Raw genomic sequence first — 24368 nt, 5'->3', positions numbered from 1 at the left:
TCCCAATGTATGCCCTGATTCTGAAGGAGGGCAAGGACCCCTTGCAGTGTTGGAATTATTGCCCGATCGCTCTCCTGAACACAGACCTGAAATTGTTTGTGAAAATCTTGGCTAATAGGCTGCTCCCCCATATTCCTGGTCTTATTTACAGGGATAAGGCAGGGTTTGTGCTCCTCCATGAGCCTCGGGATAACACAATTCCGATGGTGAATCTGATTCATGCTGCCAAGTCTTCACGCCAACCCCTTCTCTTGCTGTCCACAGATGCAGAGAAAGCCTTTGACCAGGTGAACTGGTTGTTTATACGTGCCACCCTAGAGCATATCCAGCTTGGATTTTTTCTCTTTATTCAAAACCCTCCGCTGCAGTTGAGGTTAACGAGATGAGATCTGACTTCTTTAACCACTTCCCGACCGCCGCACGACGATGTACGTCGACAGAATGGCACGGGCAGGCATATGAGCGTACATGTACGTCCCTGCCTTCCCGCGGGTGGGGGGCCCAATCGGGCCCCCCCCGGTGCCAGCGGCAGTCGGTATCCGTGCAGGAGCGATCCGGGATGAGGGGGCAGCCATTCATTCATGGCCACCCCCTCGCGATCGCTCCTGACGAATGGGAGTGAAGCATTGCATCACTTCCTCTCCTGTAAACACAGGAGAGGAAGTGATGTAATGTCTCCTCCGTGTCGGTATTTTTCGTTCCGGCACCGAGGAGAGAGGATCGGTGCACACTCACACCCCCCCTTTACCCCCCCAATTACCCCTGCCCCCCCAGTCACAGTGACACCAATGCATTTTTTATTTTTTTATTTATTTTTAATTTTTTTGCATTGGTGTCATTTGTGACTGTAATAACTGTTAGGGCAGTTAGGGTTAGCCCCCTTTAGTTCTAATGTACCCCCCTAACCCCCCCCAATAAAGGTTTAACCCCGTGATCACCCCCCGTCGCCAGTGTCACTAAGGCTGGGTTCACATTGCAGCAGTTTATGAGAACGGATGTGATTCGCACCGCACTGCAGTGCAAATCACATCCGATCTCTGCGATTCGAGTTCAGCCATTCGCCGCACCCGCCGCAAACTCGCACGGGACCCTTTTTTTGGTCCGCAGCAGAATCGGATCGCATGGGTGTTCACACCATGCGATCCGAGTTTGCAGATCGCACTGCGATATGCGAACTGATCTGGGGGTGTCATTAACATTTCACTGACACTCCCAGCAGTTCGCATAGGGCAGTGTGAACTGCCGCCGGGAGGCATGCGATGCGGGAACCCGCCGCGGATTCGTGGCGTTCCCGCATCGCTCCAGTGTGAACCCAGCCTAATAAGCGATCGTTTTTCTGATCGCTGTATTAGTGTCACAGGTGACGCTAGTTAGGCAGGTAGGTATTTAGGTTCGCCGCAGCTTTTTATAGCGCCAGGGACCCCCATATACTACCGCATAAAGCCCCCTGATTGCCCCCTAGTTAACCCTTTCACCAGTGATCACCATATAACTGTTACAGGTGATGCTGGTTGGTTAGTTATTTTTTTTATAGTTTCAGGGCACCCGCCATTTATTACCTAGTCTCACTAGTGTACCCGTAAATTTCGGGGTGTCTACTTTCCAAAATGGGGTCATTTGGGGGGGTTTGTGCCATCTTGGCATTTTATGGCCTTCAAAACTGTAACGCCCTTAGAAAGCCTGAAGGCGGTGCTTGGTTTTCGGGGCCCCGTACGCGGCTAGGCTCCCAAAAAGTCCCACATATGTGGTATCCCCATACTCAGGAGAAGCAGCAGAATTTATTTTGGGGTGTCATTTCACATATGCCCATGGCATGCGTGAGCAATATATCATTTAGTGACAACTTTGTGTAAAAAAAAAAAAAAAAAAGTTTGTAATTTTCCCGCAACTTGTGGCAAAATATAAAATATTCCATGGACTCAACATGCCTCTCAGCAAATAGCTTGGGGTGTCTACTTTCTAAAATGGGGTCATTTGTGGGGATTTTGTGCCATCTTGGCATTTTATGGCCTTCAAAACTGTAATAGGTAGTGAGAAGTGAAATCAAAAATTTACGCCCTTAGAAAGCCTGATGGCGGTGCTTGGTTTTCGGGGCCCCGTACGCGGCTAGGCTCCCAAAAAGTCCCACATATGTGGTATCCCCGTACTCAGGAGAAGCAGCAGAATTTATTTTGGGGTGTCATTTCACTTATGCCCATAGCATGTGTGAGCAATATATCATTTAATGACAACTTTGTGTAACAAAAAAAAAAAAAAATATTTTTTTTGTCATTATTCAATTGCTTGAGGCAAAAAAAAAAAATATTCAATGGGCTCAACATGCCACTTATCAATTTCCTTAGGGGGTCTACTTTCCAAAATGGGGTCATTTGGGGGGGTTTTGTACTGCCCTGCCATTTTAGCACCTCAAGAAATGAGATAGGCAGTCGTAAACTAAAAGCTACGTAAATTCCAGAAAACGTATCTTAGTTTGTAGATGTGACAACTTTTGCGCAAACCAATAAATATACAATTATTGACTTTTTTTTTACCAAAGACATGTGGCTGAATACATTTTGGCCTAAATGTATGACTAAAATTGAGTTTATTGGATTTTTCTAATAACAAAAAGTAGAAAATATCATTTTTTTTCAAAATTTGCGGTCTTTTTACGTTTATATCGCAAAAAATAAAAATCGCAGAGTCAGTCAAATACCTTTAAAAGAAAGCTCTATTTGTGGGAAGAAAAGGACGCAAAATTCGTTTGGGTACAACATTGCATGACCGCGCAATTACCAGTTAAAGCAGCGCAGTGCCAAAATGTAAAAAGACCTCTGGTCATTTACCAGCAAAATGGTCCGGTCTGAAAGTGGTTAACATTATCAATGGCACGCGTCAGGGTTGTCCTTTGTCCCCTATGATTTTTATACTCTCTCTGGGGCCCTTCTTGTGCACGATACAGACAGATCCTGATTTTGGAGACTACCAGAAGACGTCAGGTACTACGACTTGATTTTCTTCTTAACAGACCCGCTATCTTTCTTACAGAAATTGCACCAATCTTTACAGATGTATGCAATCCTTTCCTTTTTTCAAATCAATTTGTCCAAATCCTCTGTTCCCAAAATTGCGCTAGATCGGGCCATGGTCTGTTCATTGCGGTTCTCTTTCTCCCTCTGCTGAGCGATTTAATCCATTGGGAGTTGACATTACTGCTGATCCTTCGGCTCTTTACTCAGCCAACTTTGCCCCATTTGGCATTCATTTACCTTGACCTGGTTTGGTCGCTGTAGCGCCCTTAAGATGACCATGCTGCCAAAGGTATTGTATCTGCTGCAGGTCCTTCCTATCCGCCTCCCTCTGTTATTTTCTAAACGTGTGACCTTGATGTTCCCAGACTTTCTATGGTTGCATCGGAAGCCACGCCTTAAGCTCCAACCTCTAACATCTCTTGAAACCCCAGTGAGGGGTTGGCCTTCAAGATGTGTGGGCCTATTACAGAGCAACCCATCTCACCAGGATTGTGGACTGGTATTGCCATGCAGAAGCGAAACACTGGGTGGCCATGGAGTTGGAGGAATCCCACCCTTGGCAGCACGCTGTTGGTTGCCAGGGATGCCTTCCGACACTCTTTGGTGTCACCATTACCCTCCACTATGGTGCCTGTATTGGGCCATCCAGAATTTTAACCAGGCCTCCAGAACCCTCATTTTCAACAACTGCTGTCGAATGGTCATCTTCATTTCTGATTTCTTGGGACCTGATGGTTGACTTTCCCCTACTGCCGCCCGAACCCTACCGATCCTCCCTTTGAGACTTTGGAGCAGTCTCGAGCTCCGTAAATTTCTCCGCCCGTGCTCCCGATTGCTGGGTGTTCTTCAACAGCTCACAGAGCTGGAGAGTATCTGCCACAGGGGTGATCCACAACTGCCTCTCGATGATCTATGCTTCTTTAAATTGTCTGGCAACAGGGTTTGTCCCTGCGTTTCTCTCCAAGTGGGAATCTGATCTCGAAACCCAATTCACTGACATGCAGAAAGATAAAACTTAATTGGATACTATAAGTGTGGGAGATGTCAGGTCTGTCATTTAAACAGTTTAAAATCAAGGAAAGTTCTTGATTTCTCTTCTAATATTACCTCTAGGATATATACAATCAAACCTTTTATTAAATGTCGCACCGCCCATGTGGTAAAGCTTTTTCAGTGCCCTTGTGGGCTTCAATAGGTGGGCCAGACTACCTGGGAGTTTAGCATTAGGCTTAATGAGCATATTGCTAATATTAAAAAAAGATACAAGAATCACAGTGTCTCACAGCACTATGATCTTATACACAATAGGGACCTGTGTGGGACCCTGTTTGTGGGTATAGATGATTTTGTTTCCTACTGGAGGGGTAGTCTTAAAGTAAGGGAATTATCCAGAATGCAGACCAGGTGGATATATATTCTCAAACCTTATACTCCTAATGGCCTCAGCGTAGATTGGGATGTCAACTGCTTTATGAATAAATCCTACATTTTAGGTTTAGATTTAGTCATCTATATTTTGTCTTTTGGTTTATTTTAAACCATGTGTTTAGTCCCGCTTTTTAGTGTTAATAATGTGACGAGTTTCCAGCCGCATTTAGCTTCACTAAGTTTCAGCTCACGCCTCATTCTATTCCTTTAGTTGTAGTTTATTCTAGGTATGGGGACACTTGAGCCACAGACGTCATGTCTGGTGTGCATAGCGCTACATTATACATTGGGTCCCGCTATTGCAAGTGAGGCTTGAGTTTAAGTGTTGAACCCAGATCGAGGCTTGGATTTGTGTTTTGAGCCGCATGGTTACTTTAGTGAAAGCGAGGCTTGGCTGGATGTACTTGCTTAACCTCCCTGGCGGTATGATTCAGTCTGGATTTAGGTGCTGAAAGCGGTACAATTATTTTGCATGGAAATTTGGCGTTTTATATTGTAGTCCTGTAATTCTTAGGAGTAACTCTCTTAAATCTGTTCAAACCAGAGTCTAGCAGACATCCCGGGTATGATAAAGTTTATAATATAATAAAGAATAATACAAATTATTCAATAATGTAATCAAATCCTAAAACACTGAAAAAGGGACACTTTTTGGTTGCTATGGACAATCTCCAAATTTCAGGCAGAAGAAACAGTATTTATAATATAAAAGTGCATGCAGGGCACTGCACAGACCACTAGGGACAAAGGGGGTGTGTATATTTTAACACAGTACTGTAATCTGTAAGATTACAGTGCTGTGTGTGTTTTGTGTGTTTTTATTTTTTTGAATTTGCCGCCGTTCTCCGCTCCCGTGTGCCGTAACGCCGCAGGGAATGGAGCTCGGCGGCATTCAGCACTGTGAATCGAGCGGAGGACAGCTCAAACACACAGCGCGGAGGACATCGCTGGATCCAGGGGACAAGGTAAGTAACTCTCACTGTGTCCTCCCTGTATCCAGCGATGCGATCCCGAGTCTGACTCGGGGTTACTGCTCCTGTCAGTAAAATCCCAACCCGTGCCAGACTCGGGATTACCACTAGGTGGGGGTTAAATACCGATGGCAGGAAGTATTTCCTATGGCCCAGAAGAAGTCCATTGGAGATGAAACCAGTCAGGCAGAAGAACACATAAAAGTAACTGTCATCGCGTTCCTGTATCTGCTGCAGATTGCTGTTGCTGATTTTATCTTGCCTGTACTTCTATGGGAATGTACAAGTGCAATTTTTTAGCACAATAAAAACTCCTGCAAGAAGGTTTTACACTATTGGAGCTCCTTTTGGTTTTCATTTGGTTCACTGCTGGTTTTTCTGGATGACCAGTGTCTAAATCAGAAGGAACAGCACATTGGAGGCATACCATCACCGCTGTTCTCCTTGGATCTCATTAATGGCGGATGTACTATGGCTTATGTAATCTTCCGTAATTAGAGGGTCCCTTTTTTGCGGTAAGAGTCCATCTTGACCTGTGTCGGTGGCTCTCTTAAAGTGGAGGATTCCCCTTTTTCAAGTTGACTTTTCTTAACACTTTATGAGGAGTTTCTTCAGTTTGTTCCACAGCCATTTGACTTTGTGATTATTGCCTCTTGTGCTTTTGGACTTTGTAGAAATTCTTTTTTTTTCACCCAAACTTTTTATGTTTTGTATTTTTCAGCACAACTCACCTTCTTTTGTCACATGAATAAGAATGCTGACCCGGGTGAAATCTCTGGTGGTCAAGGCCTCCTTTTTTAAATGAAAGAATTCCTTTCCTCTGAAACCATGCGATTTCTCTGGTGATCATCTAGGTTCTCTTTCTTAGAGAAAGATTTCCCGCACTCTAAACATGAATAGTGATGTTCACTTGTGTGACTTCTCTGCTGCTTCACATGGTTTCTTTTCAGAATTAAAGATTTTCTGTGCTTGAAACATTAAATAGGGCTGCTTAGCCATATGACTTAACCATTTAAGGACCAAGCCTCTTTGAGATTTGGTATTTACAAGTTAAAAACATTTGTTTTTTGCTAGAAAATAACCCCAAACATTATATATTTTTTCTAACACCCTAGAGAATAAAATGGCGGTCGTTGCAATAATTTTTGACATTTGCGCAGCGGTCTTATAAGCGCACTTTTTCTGAAAAACAAAACAAAACACTTTTTTTAAGTAAAAAATAAGACAACAGTAAAGTTAGCCCAATTATTTTTTAAATTTTGAAAAGATAATGTTACGCCGAGTAAACTGATACCCAACATGTCACGCTTCAAAATTGCGCCTGCTCGTGGAACGGCGACAAACTTTTCCCCTTAAAAATCTCCAAAGGCGATGTTTAAAAAATTCTACAGGTTGCATGTTTTTAGTTACAGAGGAGGTCTAGGGCTAGAATTATTGCTCCCGCTCTAACAACTGCAGCGATACCTCACATGTGTGGTTCGAACACCGTTGTCATATGCGGGCGCTGCTCACGTGTACGATCGCTTCTGCGTGGGAGCTTGACAGGGTGCATTATATATATATATATATATATATATATATATATATATATATATATATATATATATATATATATATTTTTTTTTTTTTTTATTATTTATTTCTTATTTATTTTCCTTATTTTGACACTGTTTTTTAAAAATAAATTTTTTGGGTCACTTTTATTCCTATTACAAGGAATGTAACCATCCCTTGTAATAGAAAAAAGCATGACAGGACCTCTTAAATGTGAGATCTGGGGTCAAAAAGACCTCACATCTCATATTAACACTAAATGCAATAAAAATAAAAAATGATGTAATTCTAAAAAAAAATAAGCAAGCCGATAAAAGTGATCTTGCGGCGAATCTGCCGCAGAGACCACTTTTGTCTTGTAGCGGACCGCCCGCTGATGAAGAGGATACCAGGTTTATGGTAGCTAGCTGCTGCCATAACAACGATATTCCTCTTCAAACAGCCGATGTATTCCTGCAGCGGGCGGTCCCCTAAGTGGTTAAAGAGAAGACAGGGGAGCGCACAATCGAATGCATAAAACACTTTAATACATATAAAAACACATTAATAAAAAAGTTTGCATTCACATGTGGCATTAAGAAGAGAGACCTTGTACTCAGCCGTATGACCAGAGGGTGAAGGACACTAACTGGCAACAAAAATAAGGAGGACTCACTCCCGTACTTACAGCATAGTGTGTCTTCTCTGGTGTTTCACAAGTTGTCCTTTCCAAGTGAAAGATTTCCCACACTCTGAACATGAAAAGGGACTCTGGTGTCCAATAAGGTCTTCTTAACAAATGTAAGATTTCCCGCACACTGAATATGAATAGACAGTCACTTGTGCGACTTCTCTGGTGTTTAACAAGATGATCTTTCTTGTTGTAAGAAAAAGGAAGCTAATGTTGTATGGGCTTTAAAGGCACATGAATACTCTGTCTAAAAGATACTAAGATTTTTTTATTTTTTTACACAGATTAACAAAGGTTGGGCAATAACGTGTAGATAGTACAAAAATTATTTTCATAAAAAATAATATTAATATGGCCCATACTGCCTGAACATTAACATTCTCCAATAAGGCTTATGACGTAGCATATAGTATTACAATAATAAATAATGCAAAGCAGGGGTCCAAATTTCTATCTAGCAAAAGTCGCTCGACATGTTCCGCGCTCAAATAGCGCTTCTTCAGGAGCAGTTCACACTAAAAAATATATATATATACAAATACAGATCAAACATATTATAACAAAATATCCATTTAATTACAAAATAAAAATTCTTAGTATCTTTTAGACCGAGTACTGCAAAGGTAAAGCATAATGGACTACTATGCATTGCATAGTAGTCCATTATGTGTCACTTACCTGACACAGGAGCCAGCGAAGTCACCGCTGTCCCCTGTAGTCCGCCGCATCCATCTTCTTGGTGGGGTCTCGCAGCTCCGCCGCTGTCATTCGGCGAAGCCGCGATGACGTCACTCCCGCGCATGCGCACGGGAGCCGACACGCGCGGCAGCTCCGTCGTTGAGAATGCCGCGCTCAGTGCGCCTGCGCGCCGTAGACAGCAGTGCCTGTTTTCGGGCAAATATCTCCTAAACCATATAGGTTTAGGAGATATTTCTTGTACCTACAGGTAAGCCTTAATCTAGGCTTACCTGTAGGTCAAAGTGGTTTGTAAGGGTTTACAACCACTTTAAAGCCCACACAACATTAGCTTCCTTTTTCTCGCAATATATATCGGGACGTTGGCACATTAATACTGGTCTGTTCACAGTGTCACCCTGCGATACAGACGGCTTTTCACAATTTTTAATTCTTTCTTGTTGTAAGATTTTGCACACTATGAACTTGAATAAGGACGCTCACCCGTGTGACTTCTCTGGTGTCTAACAAGATCTCCCGCCTGATTGAAAGATTTCCTGCATTCTAAACATGAATAGGGTCGGTCACTTTTGTGACTTCTCTAATGTCCAACAAGATGATCTTTCTTGTTGAAAGGTTTCCCGCACTCTGAAAATGAATAAGGGCGCTCACCTCGTGTGAATTCTCTGGTGTCTAACAAGAGATACTTTTTGAGTGAATGATTTCCCGCACTCTGAACATGAATAAGGACGCTCATTTGTGTGAATTCTCTGGTGTTGCACAAGGTTTCCTTTCAGAGTGAAAGATATTCCACACTCTACACATAAATAAGGACGCTCACCCGTGTGAACTCTTTGATGCTGAATAAGTTTTCCTTTCCGAATGAAAGATTTCCCGCACTCTGAACATGAATAAGGACGCTCACCTATGTGACCGGTGTGACCTGTCTGGTGTTCAACAAGGGCTACTTTTTGAGTAAAAGATTTCCCGCACTCTGAACATGAATAAGGACGCTCATTTGTGTGAATTCTCTGGTGTTTCACAAGGTTTCCTTTCAGAGTGAAAGATATTCCACACTCTGAACACGAATAAGGACGCTCACCTGTGTGAATTCTCTGGTGTCTAGTAAGCGTTCCTTTTTGAGTGAAAGATTTCCGGCACTCTGAACATGAGAATGGATTGTCACCTCGGTGATCTCCTTCATGGGGTGAGGAAGATTCCTCGGGATTAGAAGGATCTGTTGATGGATCTGCAGTGTGAGATCTTACATGGATATTTCCAATCATAGTATGTGATTGATGAGAAGATTTCCCCTGATCAGAGGGATCCATTGATGTCTCCGGACAGGAAGGTCTGTGATGTATATTTTGTGTATTTGGATTTCCTCCTGGAGGATCCTGTGTGATGACATTATCTTCTGACTTACAATCAGCAGATAATAGAAGACGTCTCTCCGAGGAATTCCGGACATCACATCCATCTGTTGGAAAGAAAAAAAAAAGTAAAACATTTCAGTAGCTCACAAATAACTGGAGTTTTAGCTCTACCTTCGTACGAGTGAATAAGTGGAAATGCCGATCTCACAGCTGAGCTCCTGTTCAACCTCCAAAATCAATCAGAATCATATATGGACTCCAACATGAACACTCTTCTAAAAATGTCAGTAATAAAAGAGTCAAGTATGTTGGTTCAGCAGTCAACAGATTCACAGAGCTCTGACATGGAATTGGGTATAAAAGTGTAACATCAAAATAACATACAAAACACCAAAATACAATTATGAACATCGGGTGACATTGCTCTGTGCATAAAGTACAACTATAGGAAATAACAGAGATGCCACGTCATTTGGTGGAATCATGACGTTATATTGAGGAATGGAGATGGACCTTTCATATGGTGTACAGTATCTCCTCCTCATTTGTTGGGAACATGACGTTATATTGAGGAATGGAGATGGACCTTTCATATAGTGTACAGTATCTCCTCCTCATTTGTTGGGAACATGACGTTATATTGAGGAATGGAGATGGACCTTTCATATGGCGTACAGTATCTCCTCCTCATTTGTTGGGAACATGACATTATATTGAGGAATGGAGATGGACCTTTCATATGGTGTACAGTATCTCCTCCTCATTTGTTGGGAACACGACGTTATATTGAGGAATGGAGATGGACCTTTCATATGGTGTACAGTATCTCCTCCTCATTTGCTGGGAACACGACGTTATATTGAGGAATGGAGATGGACCTTTCATATGGTGTACAGTATCTCCACCTCATTTGTTGGGAACATGACATTATATTGGGGAATGGAGATGGACCTTTCATATGGTGTACAGTATCTCCTCCTCATTTGTTGGGAACATGACGTTATATTGAAGAATGGAGATGGACCTTTCATATGGTGTACAGTATCTCCTCCTCATTTGTTGGGAACATGACGTTATATTGAGGAATGGAGATGGACCTTTCATATGGTGTACAGTATCTCCTCTTCATTTGTTGGGAACATGACGTTATATTGAGGAATGGAGATGGACCTTTCATATGGTGTACAGTATCTCCTCCTCATTTGTTGGGAACATGACGTTATATTGAGGAATGGAGATGGACCTTTCATATGGTGTACAGTATCTCCTCCTCATTTGTCGGGAACATGACGTTATATTGAGGAATGGAGATGGACCTTTCATATGGTGTACAGTATCTCCACCTCATTTGTTGGGAACATGATGTTAAATAAAGAAATAGAGATGAACTCCTTATATGGGGTACAGTATTTTCATCGTACTTGTTACGTTCAAAATGTTCCTGTTTTATATATAAGGCGGGAGTCACTTGTAAAAGCCCTTTAAACTGTGACAGGGGGGCACCCCACCCTCCTCCAGTATGGGGGAGAGGCCTGCTCATGTGGACCGAATATCTGGGGCAGGAAGGGTGTTGTTCTGGGTATCTTGTATGGAAATGACTCTCTATTGCCATGTATGTTTACCTGTAACTGGACCACGTCGTATGTATTCCCCCCCCCCTTATGGACTACCCCTAAAATAAGGGGTGGCAGTAAAAAGGTCAAATGTTTTTGTTGGTCCTCATACACAGTTTCAAATCTTTATCGTATGGACAAACAACTGAAGGATTGCTGCCCGAGTCTGGAGATCTCTGTAAACAAATAGAGGGGATTAAGATCAATAACGTATCCCTTGTTGTATGCAGGATCAGGGCCGTGCTATACTGTGAGTATGTGAGATCAGATGATGTGAAGATCTGAGAATTAGCTAACAATTTTTCTTAAACTACAATCCTTATACTCAGGAGTAAAACGAGACTGTGACCTGATTCTTCCACAGTGCCCATACTTACTTGTGTTTATATGTGGAGAATTTCCATCCTGTTCACTTTTCATAATCATCCCAACCTCCTCCGTGGACGGCTGATCACCCCCAACACACGTCTCCACTTCTTCCTCTTTAATCTCAACTTTCATATTAATCCATTCTTCACCCTAGGGAAGAAGAGAAGCACTTTTACTTGTCTTCCTCTGTTCCCCCCCGCGATCCTCCACACTTCAGTGATGGACTGTCCCTTAGCGTCATCACATCCAGTGCAGTTATGGGCTGAGTATTGGGTTAGTAAATCTTTTTTGCTCTGTCCCCTTGACCCTTGCAGTGGGGGTGCAATCCTCCTGCAAGGGATCATTTTTAAGTTTCCTGAAGTTGGGCTTTAGCTGTCAAATAACAGATTGGGGGGAGGGACAACATCTGTAAGTGCTACTGACCTGCAGCAAAGGAAATCAGTTCTGCTGCACTGCCTATTTCAGAACAGATCACATGCCCATTTCTTGTGAATCCAGGGGGCCAGGGATCCAACCCCTTTGGGTGCATCATCACACTGGCTTGGAATCACAGGAGCAAAGACCAGCACCATGTCATTCGGAATGTGACCTCCATTGAGGGAACGCAAGGAGAAAGAGGACCCAGGATCTTGGTGTTCTGTCGAGAAGTGCCCCCTTATCGAATAGTGTCCAGGTTGAAGCGCGCATGTGCCACTCGGAGCCGCCAAAAAGCTGAGTTTATCATCAGCTGTTATCTTGCATGGCCGAGGCACGTTCATGTAGGTGATGGGTGGATTTTTATAAGAAGGGGTTGGATTTTTTGATGGGCAGTGCTTGGGGCGGGATTTTTATGGATGGCCAAAGAAATCAGCAAAATAAATCTTTATCTGCTATTTATTTTGAACGATTGCGGGGCGTGTTAAGTCAATTGAAGAGCAGCTTTTTCTATATTAGTAGACTTGTTTGGGCAGCGATAAAAATACTGCCCATCATGTAAATATCCACCCCTCTCCTACATGAACGTGTCTCGGCAATGCGAGACAGCAGTTGATGTAAATTCAGCTGTTCTGAGGGTCTGTTCCGTATGGGCATTTCTCGACAGGACACCAGGACCCACAGGAAATCATATATTGATAAAAAAAATAAAAAAAGAAGCAGCAAGCAATAAAAATGGGGGATACTGATAAAGGAGCTATAAATAGAGATGGGGAGGGACAACAAAGTCTGAAATTCAGATGTAAAAGTAAATATTAAAACAAGAAAATACATAGAATGTCCTCTCATAGCTTAGAATACATTGTTGGATCTACATGCTCAGTCTCATTTACCTGATGATGGTGGGGGATGGTGTGATCTTCCTGTGTGGAATCCCGGGAATACAGAGGACGGGGACATCTTTCTGGTGGGTTCCCATTACTGGATCCATCTGTAGGAAACACACACACTGACTGAATACATTGTTTCTATGTGTTTATCAGATGATGGGGGATCTAGGTGGACCCTCCATACTGCTCTCTCCTTTACAATAAAGTCTCCTCTTACCCGGTGACATGAGGGGCGGCTGATTGTCCATCATGACGTCCTTGTAGAGATCTTTCTGTACGTCTAAGTATTTGTTCTCCTCTGTGACATCCTGACACCTTATTGGAACCTGACACACACAATGATACAGTCACCATCCAGACACATCCCTTGTCTGTTACTGGATAATGTCCCAGAATTCCCGGCACCGCTCACCTCTCCTGTCAGCAGATGAATGATCTTCTTAGTGATTTCTTGAATCTTCTGCATGTTGCTTCTCTCAAGAATTGGGGAGTGAGGTGGAGGCACTGCAATGGAATTCTGGCTTCGATCCCATCGTTCTGACATCGCTGGATACATCCCTTGTAAAAGACCTTCAATACACGTTATCTTCACTGCAGCATATTTCTAGGGGAAGAGCAGAATACAAGGAGTGATGTCATGTGACCTCCCAGAATCCTCTTCACCTCTCTGGTCAGGTCTTTGTTTTATTAATAGAGATAAGAGTGATGTCATGTGACCTTGAGAATCCTCCTCACCTCTACAGTCAGGTCTGTGTTTTATGAATACAGATAAGAGTGATGTCATGTGACCTCCCAGAATACTCCTCACCTCTCCGGTCAGCAGGTAGATGATCTCCAGGGTTAGGTCAAATATCCTCTCAGTCATGTGACTCGGTTCCTCCTCCATCCTCATTAATGTGATCATGTGATCCATACAAGACTCTGATCTCTGTAGACAAATATATATGTAAACCCTCCGTCCAAAGGTGAGGGAGGTATACAACCGTGTTTGTGTTGTATCAATAAAAACCAAATATATTCAACATGAAAACCATGTGTTGATTATATACACTCACCAGCCACTTTATTAGGTACACCTTGCTAGTATGGGGTTTGCCCCCCTTTTGCCTTGGGAACTGTCTTAGGTCTTTGAGGCAAAAATTCAAGGTGTTGGAAACGTTCCTCAGAGATTTTGCTCCATAGTGACATGACAGGATCACACAGTTGCTGCAGATTTGTCGGCCGCACATCCATGATGCCAATCTCCTGTTCCACCACATACCAAAGGTGCTCTCTTGGATTGAGATCTGCTGAGTGTGGAGGCCATTGGAGTGCAGTGACCTCATTGTCCAGTGGTGAGATGATTGGACCTTTGTGACATGGTGCATTATCCTGCTGGAAGGAGCCATCAGAAGATGGGGACACTGTAGTCATAAAGGGATGGACATGGTCAGCAACAATACTCAGGTAGGCCGTGTCATTTAAGCGATGCTCAATTGGTACTATATCCCCACACCATTACACCCCCACCACCAACCTGAACTGCTGATACAAGGCAGGATGGATCCATGCTTTCATGTTGTATACGCCAAATTCTGACCCTACCATCTGAATGTCGCAGCTGAAATTGAGCCTGACGAATTGTAGCCTCAGTTTCCTGTTCTTACCCGACGGGAGTGGCACCCGGCATGGTCTTCTGTTGCTGTAGCCCATCTGCTTCATGGTTCGATGTTTTGTGCATTCAGAGATAGTATTCTGCATACCTTGGATGTAACGAGTGGTTATTTGAGTTACTGTTGCCTATCATCTGGAACCAGTCTGCCCATTCTCCTCTGACACCAACAAGGCATTTTCCTCCACACACCTGCCACTCACTGGATATATTCTCCTTTTCAAACCATTCTCTGCAAACCTGAGAGATGGTTGTGTGTGACAATCCCAGCAGAGCAGCAGTTTTTGAAATACTCAGACCAGCCTGTCTGGCACCTACAACCATGCCATGTTCAAAGTCACTAAAATCCCCTTTCTTCCCCATTCTGATGCTCGGTGAACTTCAGAGAGTCATCTTCACCACGTGTAGATACCTAAATGCACCGAGTTGCTGCCATGTGATTGGCTAATTAGCAGTTTGTGTTACCAAGCAACTGAACAGGTGTACCTAATATAGTGGCCGGTGAGTGTATATAGAAGTAGATAGGCAGACATAATGGGGGTTACCTTATAAAGTAATATCTTATTACCTCCTCTGCTTCCAGCTCAAACATCTTCTCTTTACTCCCTCACAACACACTGCTCTCACCAGGAACTTCCTGTCTGGACCCCTACATCACTTCCTGTTCATTTGTTACCTCACTTCCTGTCTGCACCTGACATCACTTCCTCCTCTACAATGAGGCTCTTCCTGTCTCTACAGTCCACCATGAATTGATGTTTTGTTCCACTCAATATAATTGGTAAAGATCTCCACCCTGACAGTAAAGTCATTAAAGGGGAGTCTCATCTATTTCCAGTATGTGATTATTATAAGATAACACTGCAATTAAAAAAAAAAATCACCAGATCCTGTAACCATCATAGAAAATTGCAGATAAAAGCACAGAAAAATGTATGTTAATTGCTTACCTGCTGTGTTTTTCCTGTCCATCATTTTTTTGCCTGCCTTGTGTAGCACTGACTCCCGAAGGAGCGGCTTATTTGGTTGGCTTACCGTTACCTTCTTGACCTCGTGTATGTGTAGGGGTTTCCCGAGGTAGATGGCCCAAGAACTGCAGAGACTGACAACAGATCCGTTCTAGGGATTTTTATTTGCGAAGAAGAATAAACAAACACAGTCTCTCAAAGTAGGGTTAGAGGGTTTAGGTAGAAAGTCCAGGTACTCTTGGAACTTAGTAAATTAGAAAAGAGTTTCTCACATTAGGAAATCCAGAGAATAGCCATTCACAACTGGATCCTCACCCTTATCGGATAGTCCCTCTCTCACTTGGCCTAGCAGCTGATAGAGTGTTCAAACAAAGCAAAGTCTCTGCCACAGACTTGCTATAGGACGCTTGAATAAAGTCTCCACCACAGACTTGTTGTAAAACACTTGAATTACTGAAAGATGTAAACAGCTTAGAGAACCCTCGTACAGCACCAGTATCTTGCAGCCGGTCCGGCGGTACCATACGAGATCAGATTCACTTGGGGTCTTTCAACTGAGCCTCCAGGCTCCTTCTGGGAAGCCAACCTTTACATGGCCTTCTCCCGAAGAGTCTTCCCCTGGATACTTCTTCAGTTTCTGGGCCTCTCCACAAACCGAGATGGCACCGGACCACCTACAAATCCTTCCTTCAGTTACTTTGCCTCGGGCCAGCCAGCCCCAAGACTTGAAATTGGGTGGATCCGCACCCCAGGCCATGAGAGCCCTGGGGGCTGGTCAGGAGAATCAGGACCAAACAGACAGAAAGCACTTCTGGACCGGAACCCCCAAAGCACGTGACATTAGCACCTTAAGTACCCTCTCCCCGAATGCACAGCAAGAGGAAACTCCCACTGGGCTGGTTCAGAGAGAGAATAGACACTCAATGCACCCAACTGGACTGCGTTCCATCACCTGCCAGAGATGACAGTGCCACCCATGGTCAGACAGAACACCATGCAATCCAACCAGGCTGGTACTGAGGCCAAAATTTTGTGTAATTTAACACAAAACCAAACTGCGGTTCCAGGAATATTAGATGACAAAAACACATAGCGCATGCTCTTCAGGAGCCGGCGCTACACTTGCATTGTGTTATGTGTCTGTAAGACTCTCATTTGTTCCAATGTAATTAAGGAGTAGGGATGAGCCGAACACCCGCCGGGTTCAGTTCGCACCAAAACTTTCGAATGGACCGAAAATTTGTGCGAACTTTAGAACCCCATTGAAGTCTATGGGACTCGAATGTTTGAAATAAAAAGTGCTAATTTTAATGGCTAATATGCAAGATATTGTCCTAAAAAGGTAGGAGACATTTGTAAGTTGGATGTTTGAAAGTAGGGGTCTGCCCTATATGCTCTGCAGAAATGGCGGAACAAGGTGTTGGTGTTGCCACAACAGTGAAAGCCCTCAAAGTGACTCTTGGTGGGCGCTGGAGCGCCCTGCTGTGAACGATTATATCAAGAATTGTAATTACATGCCATTGTTGAACAGTGGTAGAAAAATTGGGCCTTAGGCACTGCTTGCTGGTGCCACGACACTGCAACCTCTCCCAGATACTCTAGTTGGAGTGCAGGAATGAGCCCTGCTGCAAAGCATTGCATCAAAACTTGTATTACATGCCCCTGTTAAAAAGGGGCTGAAAAATTGGGCCTATACACTGCAACCTCTCCCATATACTCTAGTTGTAGTGCAGGAATGAGCCCTGCTGCAAAGCATTGCATCAAAAATTGTAATTACACGCCTCTGTTAAACAGGGGCTGAAAAATTGGGCTGGTGGCATCACCCAGAACCAAAAATGTTCTTTCAAAATATCAGCGGAGGATAGACAGTCAACATAACAGGACAGTCACTCAGTATCAGCATAGGCAGTCTTGAAGGGATGTGATATTTCAAAAAAAAAATTATTCGGTTACATGAGCTTCAGGTGCTTGGTAGCTGTGGGTGATCCAAGACTGATTCATCTTTATGAAAGTCAGTCGATCAACCGAGTCGGTGGACAGGCGCACCCTGTGATTGGTAACAAAGCCACCAGCAGCACTGAAGGTGCGTTCCGAAAGAACGCTGGATGCAGGACAGGCCAGTAGCTCAATTGCATACTGTGCAAGCTCTGGCCAGTGATCCATCCTTAAGACCCACTAAGCCAGAGGATTTTCGGTGGGAAAGGAGTCCAAGTCTGACCTTGCCCCTAGGTATTCCTGCACCATGTAAATCAGACGCTGGCCATGGTTGCTGGAACTGATCATACCTTGGGGCTGCGGACTAAAAAATTGTCTGAACGCATCGGTCAGACGGCCACCTTCTCCACCGGTCCTTCTGACCGATGCCTCAGCAACACGTTGTCCAGGACCAGGAGTTTGTAACCTCCTAGTCTCTGGGAACGCGTTGCACAGACCTTTCTGCAAGGCCTCCCGGAGATGTCTCATCCTCTGCTCCCTCTGCGACGGCAAGATAAGCTCTGCAACCTTACCCTTGTACCGTGGATCAAGGAGAGTGGCCAGCCAGTAATGGTCCCTCTCCTTGACCCGAAGAATACGAGGATCCTTCCGCAGGCTTTGCAGGATCAGGGAGGCCATGCAGCGGCCCTGCACAGGCGGAGTGATTCAGTCGGTGTGCTGCCCCTAAGCTGACCCCCGGAGGGCATCCTGCCTCGTTGGAGATGTGCCTCCTCCTCCTCCTCTCTCCTACCAGGCACCCACATGGAGTCAGTGCCCTCATCATCTCCTACCTCTTCATCGCTGGAGCAAACCTGGCAGTATGTGGAACATGACTGCTAGATTGCTGTCCTTCTTCAGCATCCCCTCTCTCTGTGCTCACGCTACTGTCTTCCTCTAGCTGAGTATCATCATCAGAGCCTACAAAACACAAGGCATCCTCCTAAAGCATGTACCCAACACTGTGCTCAAAGAGTTCAGGGGATTCCTCAGGAGGATGTGGTGGGTCTAGAGAAGGAGTCACTGATGATGACATTGAGACGAGGGAAGAGAATGCATTGGCAGCTGCTTTGCTAGTACCCTGAGCCTGGGTGAGAGAGGATGAGGAGGATGAAGAGGTCATCCACTCTACCAAGTCTTCGGCATGATGCGGCTCAACACGTCCAGCTGCCGAAAAATAGGGCAAGCGTGTCCCATGGCCATGTGCTGATGACGATGCACCGTGTCCACGACCAGCACTGTTGTCTCTAGACACAGAGCCTGCTTGCCCTCTTTTATTGGCTCGTGCCTGTCTGCCTCTCCTTGTTGGCCTTCCAGACATGGTAATGGCCTGAAGGGAGATGGGAAAACCAGCAATTGGGTAGTGTATATTGTGCTGGAGGTACACAACACCCACTAACTCCTGCAGATGCCTTTATTATAGAACAACAGGAATTAAAGGGTAGATACCGGTGTATACTGTGCTGTGCTGGAGGCACACAACACCAACTAACTCCTGCAGATGGCTCAATTAGAGAAGAGCAAAATAGGTGGATAAAGGTGTATACTGCGCTCAGGGCACACAGACAACACCCAGAAACTCCTGCAGGTGGCTGATAGCTCAATTACAGAAGAGCAATATAGCTATATACGTGGATAAAGGTGTATACTGCACTCAGGTCACACAGACAACACCCAGAAACTCCTGCAGATGGCTGATAGCTCAATTACAGAAGAGCAATATAGCTAAATAGTTGGATAAAGGTGTATACTGCACACAGGTCACACAGACAACACCCAGAAACTCCTGCAGATGGCTGATAGCCCCTCTTCCCTCAGGTATTCCTGAGGCTGTCCCTTGTAGGGTCAATTTTTACACCATAAAAGAGGAAATCATACACCAGGCCTGGTCCAATTGACTTTAATGGTGCATCTATCTGGATCTATCCCAACGTCTCTAGGCAAACACAGGCCCTACGGGGGCCAATGCGCCCCTTTCCCTGAAGTAATCCAAGAGGCAGAGGCAACTTGCTGATGGGGCTGTCCCTTCCATCTAGCTTCTGGAAGTGTTTATTTTCTTGGACAGGCCTGCTGTCAGCGTACCCAACTGGTTTGATTACCTGCTTAGCCAGGAGGCTTCTGGCCCACCTTTGCGGAGACCACAGAGGATTAGACAACCTAGATTTCGGGCCTCTAGTCGGGAGGCTCTTAGATCTGCTCTGAACACTCCTGAGGCTTGACTGTTTAATTCTTTAGATGAACTGTTACCGAAGCAATTAATGCGGTGGATTTTGCCTATCGGGACTTTCAGGTTGGGAACTTCATGACTTGCTGTTGTCTCTGTTTGAGTCTATAGTTCCTCTAGTGGAGCCGCTGGCTTTGTTCCATCTCAGCTGATGTTGTTCTCGGGCCCTCTGACCTCACACTCCCATTTTCAACTGTGAAGACTGTTACTTCAGCAACCACCACCCCCCTTGGGCCTTTTCAGAACTGCATTTCAATACAAGCCTCAATGTTGGGGTCATTCCATTCTCATTATACTCCCCTATATGAGGGTCAGTGACTTCAGAGACCTGCTTCTATGGCTTCTTGCCTCCTGACCTTCAGGTGACGTGCTTTACCAGAAGTGTGGCCCCCTTGTTTGCCGCCTTTGTTGGTTGTCAGCGGGGGGGGAGGGACCCCGGTTTAAAAAATGTCAGTCTGCGGGCAGGCTCCCTTCCCCATAATCTCTAGCTCTTCTAAGCCTGAATCAGCTATTAGTTCTATATTTCTCGGTGGCTTTCTCTAATGGAGGCCTTGTACTCTATATACATATAAGCTGAATGTATAGCTCCACCCCCTCTTTACATTTTTGACACTCATCTGATTGTGGGGATACAGGGCCTGTCTAGCGGACTCACCTTTCATTGAGCTACTCTATTAGAGTCCATCCACGTTCATGTTTTTTAGCCTACTAATTAACAACATTGGATGTACATTCTACTTACCTATCCTGGTGTTTCAGGATTAGATGCGGGGGCCCTTTCTCCCCCCTCTTACAATGCCTGGAGTTTTTTGGTCTCCGCATCTCCACCGATACACCCTCTCAGCACCGTTTGCATTGTGTGGTTTCTTTTCGAGTGGCTACATAATAACTATTATGTTTCTCGTTGCTCCCATTCTGTACATCTCTGAACTTATTGTTTTTGCTGATTTTCATTATCTGTTCATGTGCTGTTCCTAGCGCCTCTACCACCCCCTAGATAGGGTGGACCCTTACCTGGGTGCTTTTTGTGCTCTCTTGCAGTCCTTATGTCGCATACACACGACCGGACTTTTCGGCAGACTTGGTCCGGCAGACAATCCGACGGACTTTGCAGCTGAGGTCCGCTGGAGTTTCAAACAGACGGACTTGGCCATACACGATCACTCCAAAAGTCCGGATTCAAACGTGATGATGTCGGAAAAGGAAGTTCATAGCCAGTAGCCAATAGCTGCCCTAGCGTCGGTTTTAGTCCGTCGGAATAGCACACAGACGACCGGATTTTTCGACCGGACTCGAGTCTGTCGGGAAGATTTGAAGTAAGTTTTATTTCTAGGTCCACCGGACTTTTGGAAAGAAAAAGTCCGCTGGAGCCCACACACCATCGAATTGTCCGACAGATTCCAGTCTGCCGGACCAAGTCTGTCGAAAAGTCCGGTCGAGTGTACTTCACTTCAGACTGATCATTTTTTTCCTTCCCCTCTCCGCTGCCCTGTTCTCCCTTCATTTTGTTCTTTCTCCCCGTCTTTCTTTTTCTTCTCCCCCTCTCACCTGGAGCCAACTGGTGGGGAATTCACCCCACAGCTTCATACAACCACATACTGGTTAAGGTGCGCTATGGGTCTCAAGGTCACCTCCCTTAATGTGAGAGGCCTCAATGTGCCTGATAAATGCTCTCAGCTTTTGGCTGATTTGCGGAAAAGTCAAACCCATATAGCTTTTCTACAGGAAGCGCATTTCTGTGGAGATCGGGTTCCTAAATTAATCAAAAGGGACTTTCCGACGGTGTATCACAGATCTTCACCCATCTCCATATCTAAGGGGGTCAGCATCCTGGTGTCCAAATCAGTCCCTTGGACTTATGAGGCGATGCGGACAGATACCCAGGGTCGCTTTCTCCTCCTTAAGGGGAAGGTGTGTGGCATGCAGGTCACCTTTGCCAATGTTTATTTTCCGAATGTGGATCACCCAGATCCCGCAGGCTCTCCTCCCTGAGCTGTTGGAGTTTGTGGAGGGGATGGATGCTGGTTTTTGGGGGTGATCTCAATTTCGCCATGGATCCTTTATTGGATGTATCTCGTGGCTCGTCTCATCTCCCCTTTGCTCGTCTCAAGCGCCTGAAGGCAGATCTGCAACTCCTGCATCTGATCGACCCTTGGCGGTTATTACATCCTGAAGAACGTGTCATTTTTTCTGCAGCATGGGGGGGAGGGGGTGATGTCCCCGAATGGCAGTTTGGAAATGAGGCCACCCTAGTTCACCTGTGTGACATCTCTGGTGTTTCACACGGTTTCCCTTCAGAGCGAAGGATTTTTCTGTGCTCTAATGCTCAGCCATATGACATAAAGAGAAGACAGTGAAGTACACAATCTAATGCATAGAAAACTTTATTGAGATATAAACACATTCATAAAAAAATTGTATTCACATGTGGCAATAAGAGGATATATCTTGTACCCAGTCTTATGAGCACAGGGGGAAGGACAATGACAAGCTGGAGAAATTAAGATGACTCACCCCCGCACTTAGAGCATAGCGTGACTTCTCTGGTGTTTCAGAAGTTGTCCTTTCCGAGTGAAAGATTTCCCGCACTCTGAACATGAATAGGGACGCTCACCTGTGTGACTTCTCTGGTGTTTAACAAAGTCTCCTTTATAAGTGAAAGATTTTCCGCACTCTGTACATAAATAAGGACGCTCGCCCGTGTGAATTCTTTGGTGTTTAACAAGGTTTCCTTTACAAATGAAAGATTTCCCACACTCTGAACATGAATAGGGGCGCTCGCCCGTGTGAATTTTCTGATGTTTAACAAGATTATCTTTCTTATTGAAAGATTTTCCGCACTCTGAACATGAAAAAGGACGCTCACCTGTGTGAATTATATGGTGTCTAATAAGGTCTTCTTTACAAACATAAGATTTCCCGCACTCGGAACATGAATAGGGTCGGTCACCTGTGTGATTTCGCTGGTGTTTAACAAGATGATCTTTCTTGTTGAAAGATTTCCCGCACTCTGAACATGAATAAGGACGCTCACCTGTATGACTTCTCTGGTGTTTCACAAGGTTTCCTTTCAGAGTGAAAGATTTTCCACACTCTACACATAAATAAGGATGCTCCCCTGTGTGACTTATCTGGTGTCTAACAAGACCTCCTATCTGAGTGAAGGATTTCCCGCACTCTGAACATGAATAAGGGCGCTCACCTGTGTGGATTCTCTGGTGTCTAACAAGGGCTCCTTGAAGAGTGAAAGATTTCCCGCACTCTGAACATGAATAAGAACGCTCACCTGTGTGACTTATCTGGTGTTCAATAAGGGCCCCTTTTTGAGTGAAAGATTTCCCACACTCTAAACATGAATAAGGACGCTCACCTGTGTGAATTCTCTGGTGTCTAACAAGGGCCCCTTTCTGATTGAAAGATTTCCCGCACTCTGAACATGAATAAGGGCGCTCCCCCGTGTGAATTCTCTGGTGTCTAACAAAGGTTCCTTGATGAGTGAAAGATTTCCCGCACTCTGAACACGAATAAGGACACTCAGTCGTGTGAATTTCCTGGTGTACAATAAGTGCTTCTTTCCGAGTGAAACATTTCCCGCACTCAGAACATGAGAATAGATTGTCACCTCGGTGAGCTCCTTCATGGGGTGAGGAAGATTCCTCGGGATTAGAAGGATCTGTTGATGGATCTGCAGTGTGAGATCTTACATGGATATTTCCAATCATAGTATGTGATTGATGAGAAGATTCCCCCTGATCAGAGGGATCCATTGATGTCTCCGGACAGGAAGGTCTGTGATGTATATTTGGTGTATTTGGATTTCCTCCTGGAGGATCCTGTGTGATGACATTATCTTCTGACTTACAATCAGCAGATAATAGAAGACGTCTCTCCGAGGAATTCCTGACATCACATCCATCTGTTGGAAAGAAATGTAAAAAAAAAATAAAAAAAAAGAGAAAAAATGAAACCATTTCTGTAGTTCACAAATAACTGGAGTTTTAGCTCCATCTCTGTACATGTGGAATAAGTGGAAAATTCGTATCTCAAATCTGACCTCCTGTTCAGCCTCCAAAATTAATCAGAAAAGTGTTCATACTGGAGTCTGTATACCAGGGCTCGACAAAACCCGGGCGCCAGGTCGCTTTTGCAACTAGATTTAGTGACCTGGCGCCTGGGGCAGCACAGCTGGGGGTATCCTGTCTCCGTGGACCCCCCCGGTGTGATTGCGTCGGGCCGTGCCGCCGGCAGCCGGTAATTGAGCCCCCGGCTTTGAGGCGTTCTACGATCCTATGGTTCCTTCTGGAATCTGGCGCCCTCTTGTGGTGGCCGTTGGAATGACAACCAGCAATGCTAATGGAGCTTCCCCTGCCTGCCAGCCTAACTCCTAAACATGATATATATTTTTTATTCTAACACCCTAGAGAATAAAATGGTGGTTGTTGTAATAGTGTCTGTCACACCGTATTTGCACAGCAGACTTACAAGCGCACTTTTTTGGGGAAAAATAATTTATTTAATAAAAAAAAAATAAGACAACAGTAAACTTAGCCCAATTTTTTTTATATTGTGAAAGATAATGTTAC

At 44.6% G+C, this 24368-nt stretch overlaps 1 protein-coding gene across 32 annotated transcripts in view; it reads right to left on the bottom strand.

Moving 5' to 3' along the window:
* The window catches only part of LOC143956163 (uncharacterized), a 309704-nt gene that overhangs the window by 13745 nt on the left and 271591 nt on the right, over positions 1-24368 (bottom strand). For 30 of the 32 annotated variants that reach the window (XM_077466294.1, XM_077466280.1, XM_077466276.1 and 27 more), the window contains one exon: positions 22154-23701. The exons of 1 other annotated variant lie outside the window; for it this stretch is intronic. In XM_077466294.1, coding sequence (XP_077322420.1) covers positions 22308-23701 — 1394 coding nt within the window. In that variant the 3' untranslated portion in view covers positions 22154-22307. Of the gene's footprint in view, positions 1-22153; positions 23702-24368 lie in introns of those variants that run through there. One more of the 32 variants, XM_077466307.1, reaches the window with a different exon arrangement.

The sequence above is a fragment of the Lithobates pipiens genome, unplaced genomic scaffold (assembly GCF_037356315.1).
Source record: "Lithobates pipiens isolate NorthernLeopardFrog02 unplaced genomic scaffold, aLitPip1_a1.2 Scaffold_35, whole genome shotgun sequence".
NCBI classification, from domain to species: Eukaryota; Metazoa; Chordata; class Amphibia; order Anura; family Ranidae; genus Lithobates; species Lithobates pipiens.
This window is presented reverse-complemented; position numbering and strand designations above follow the sequence as displayed.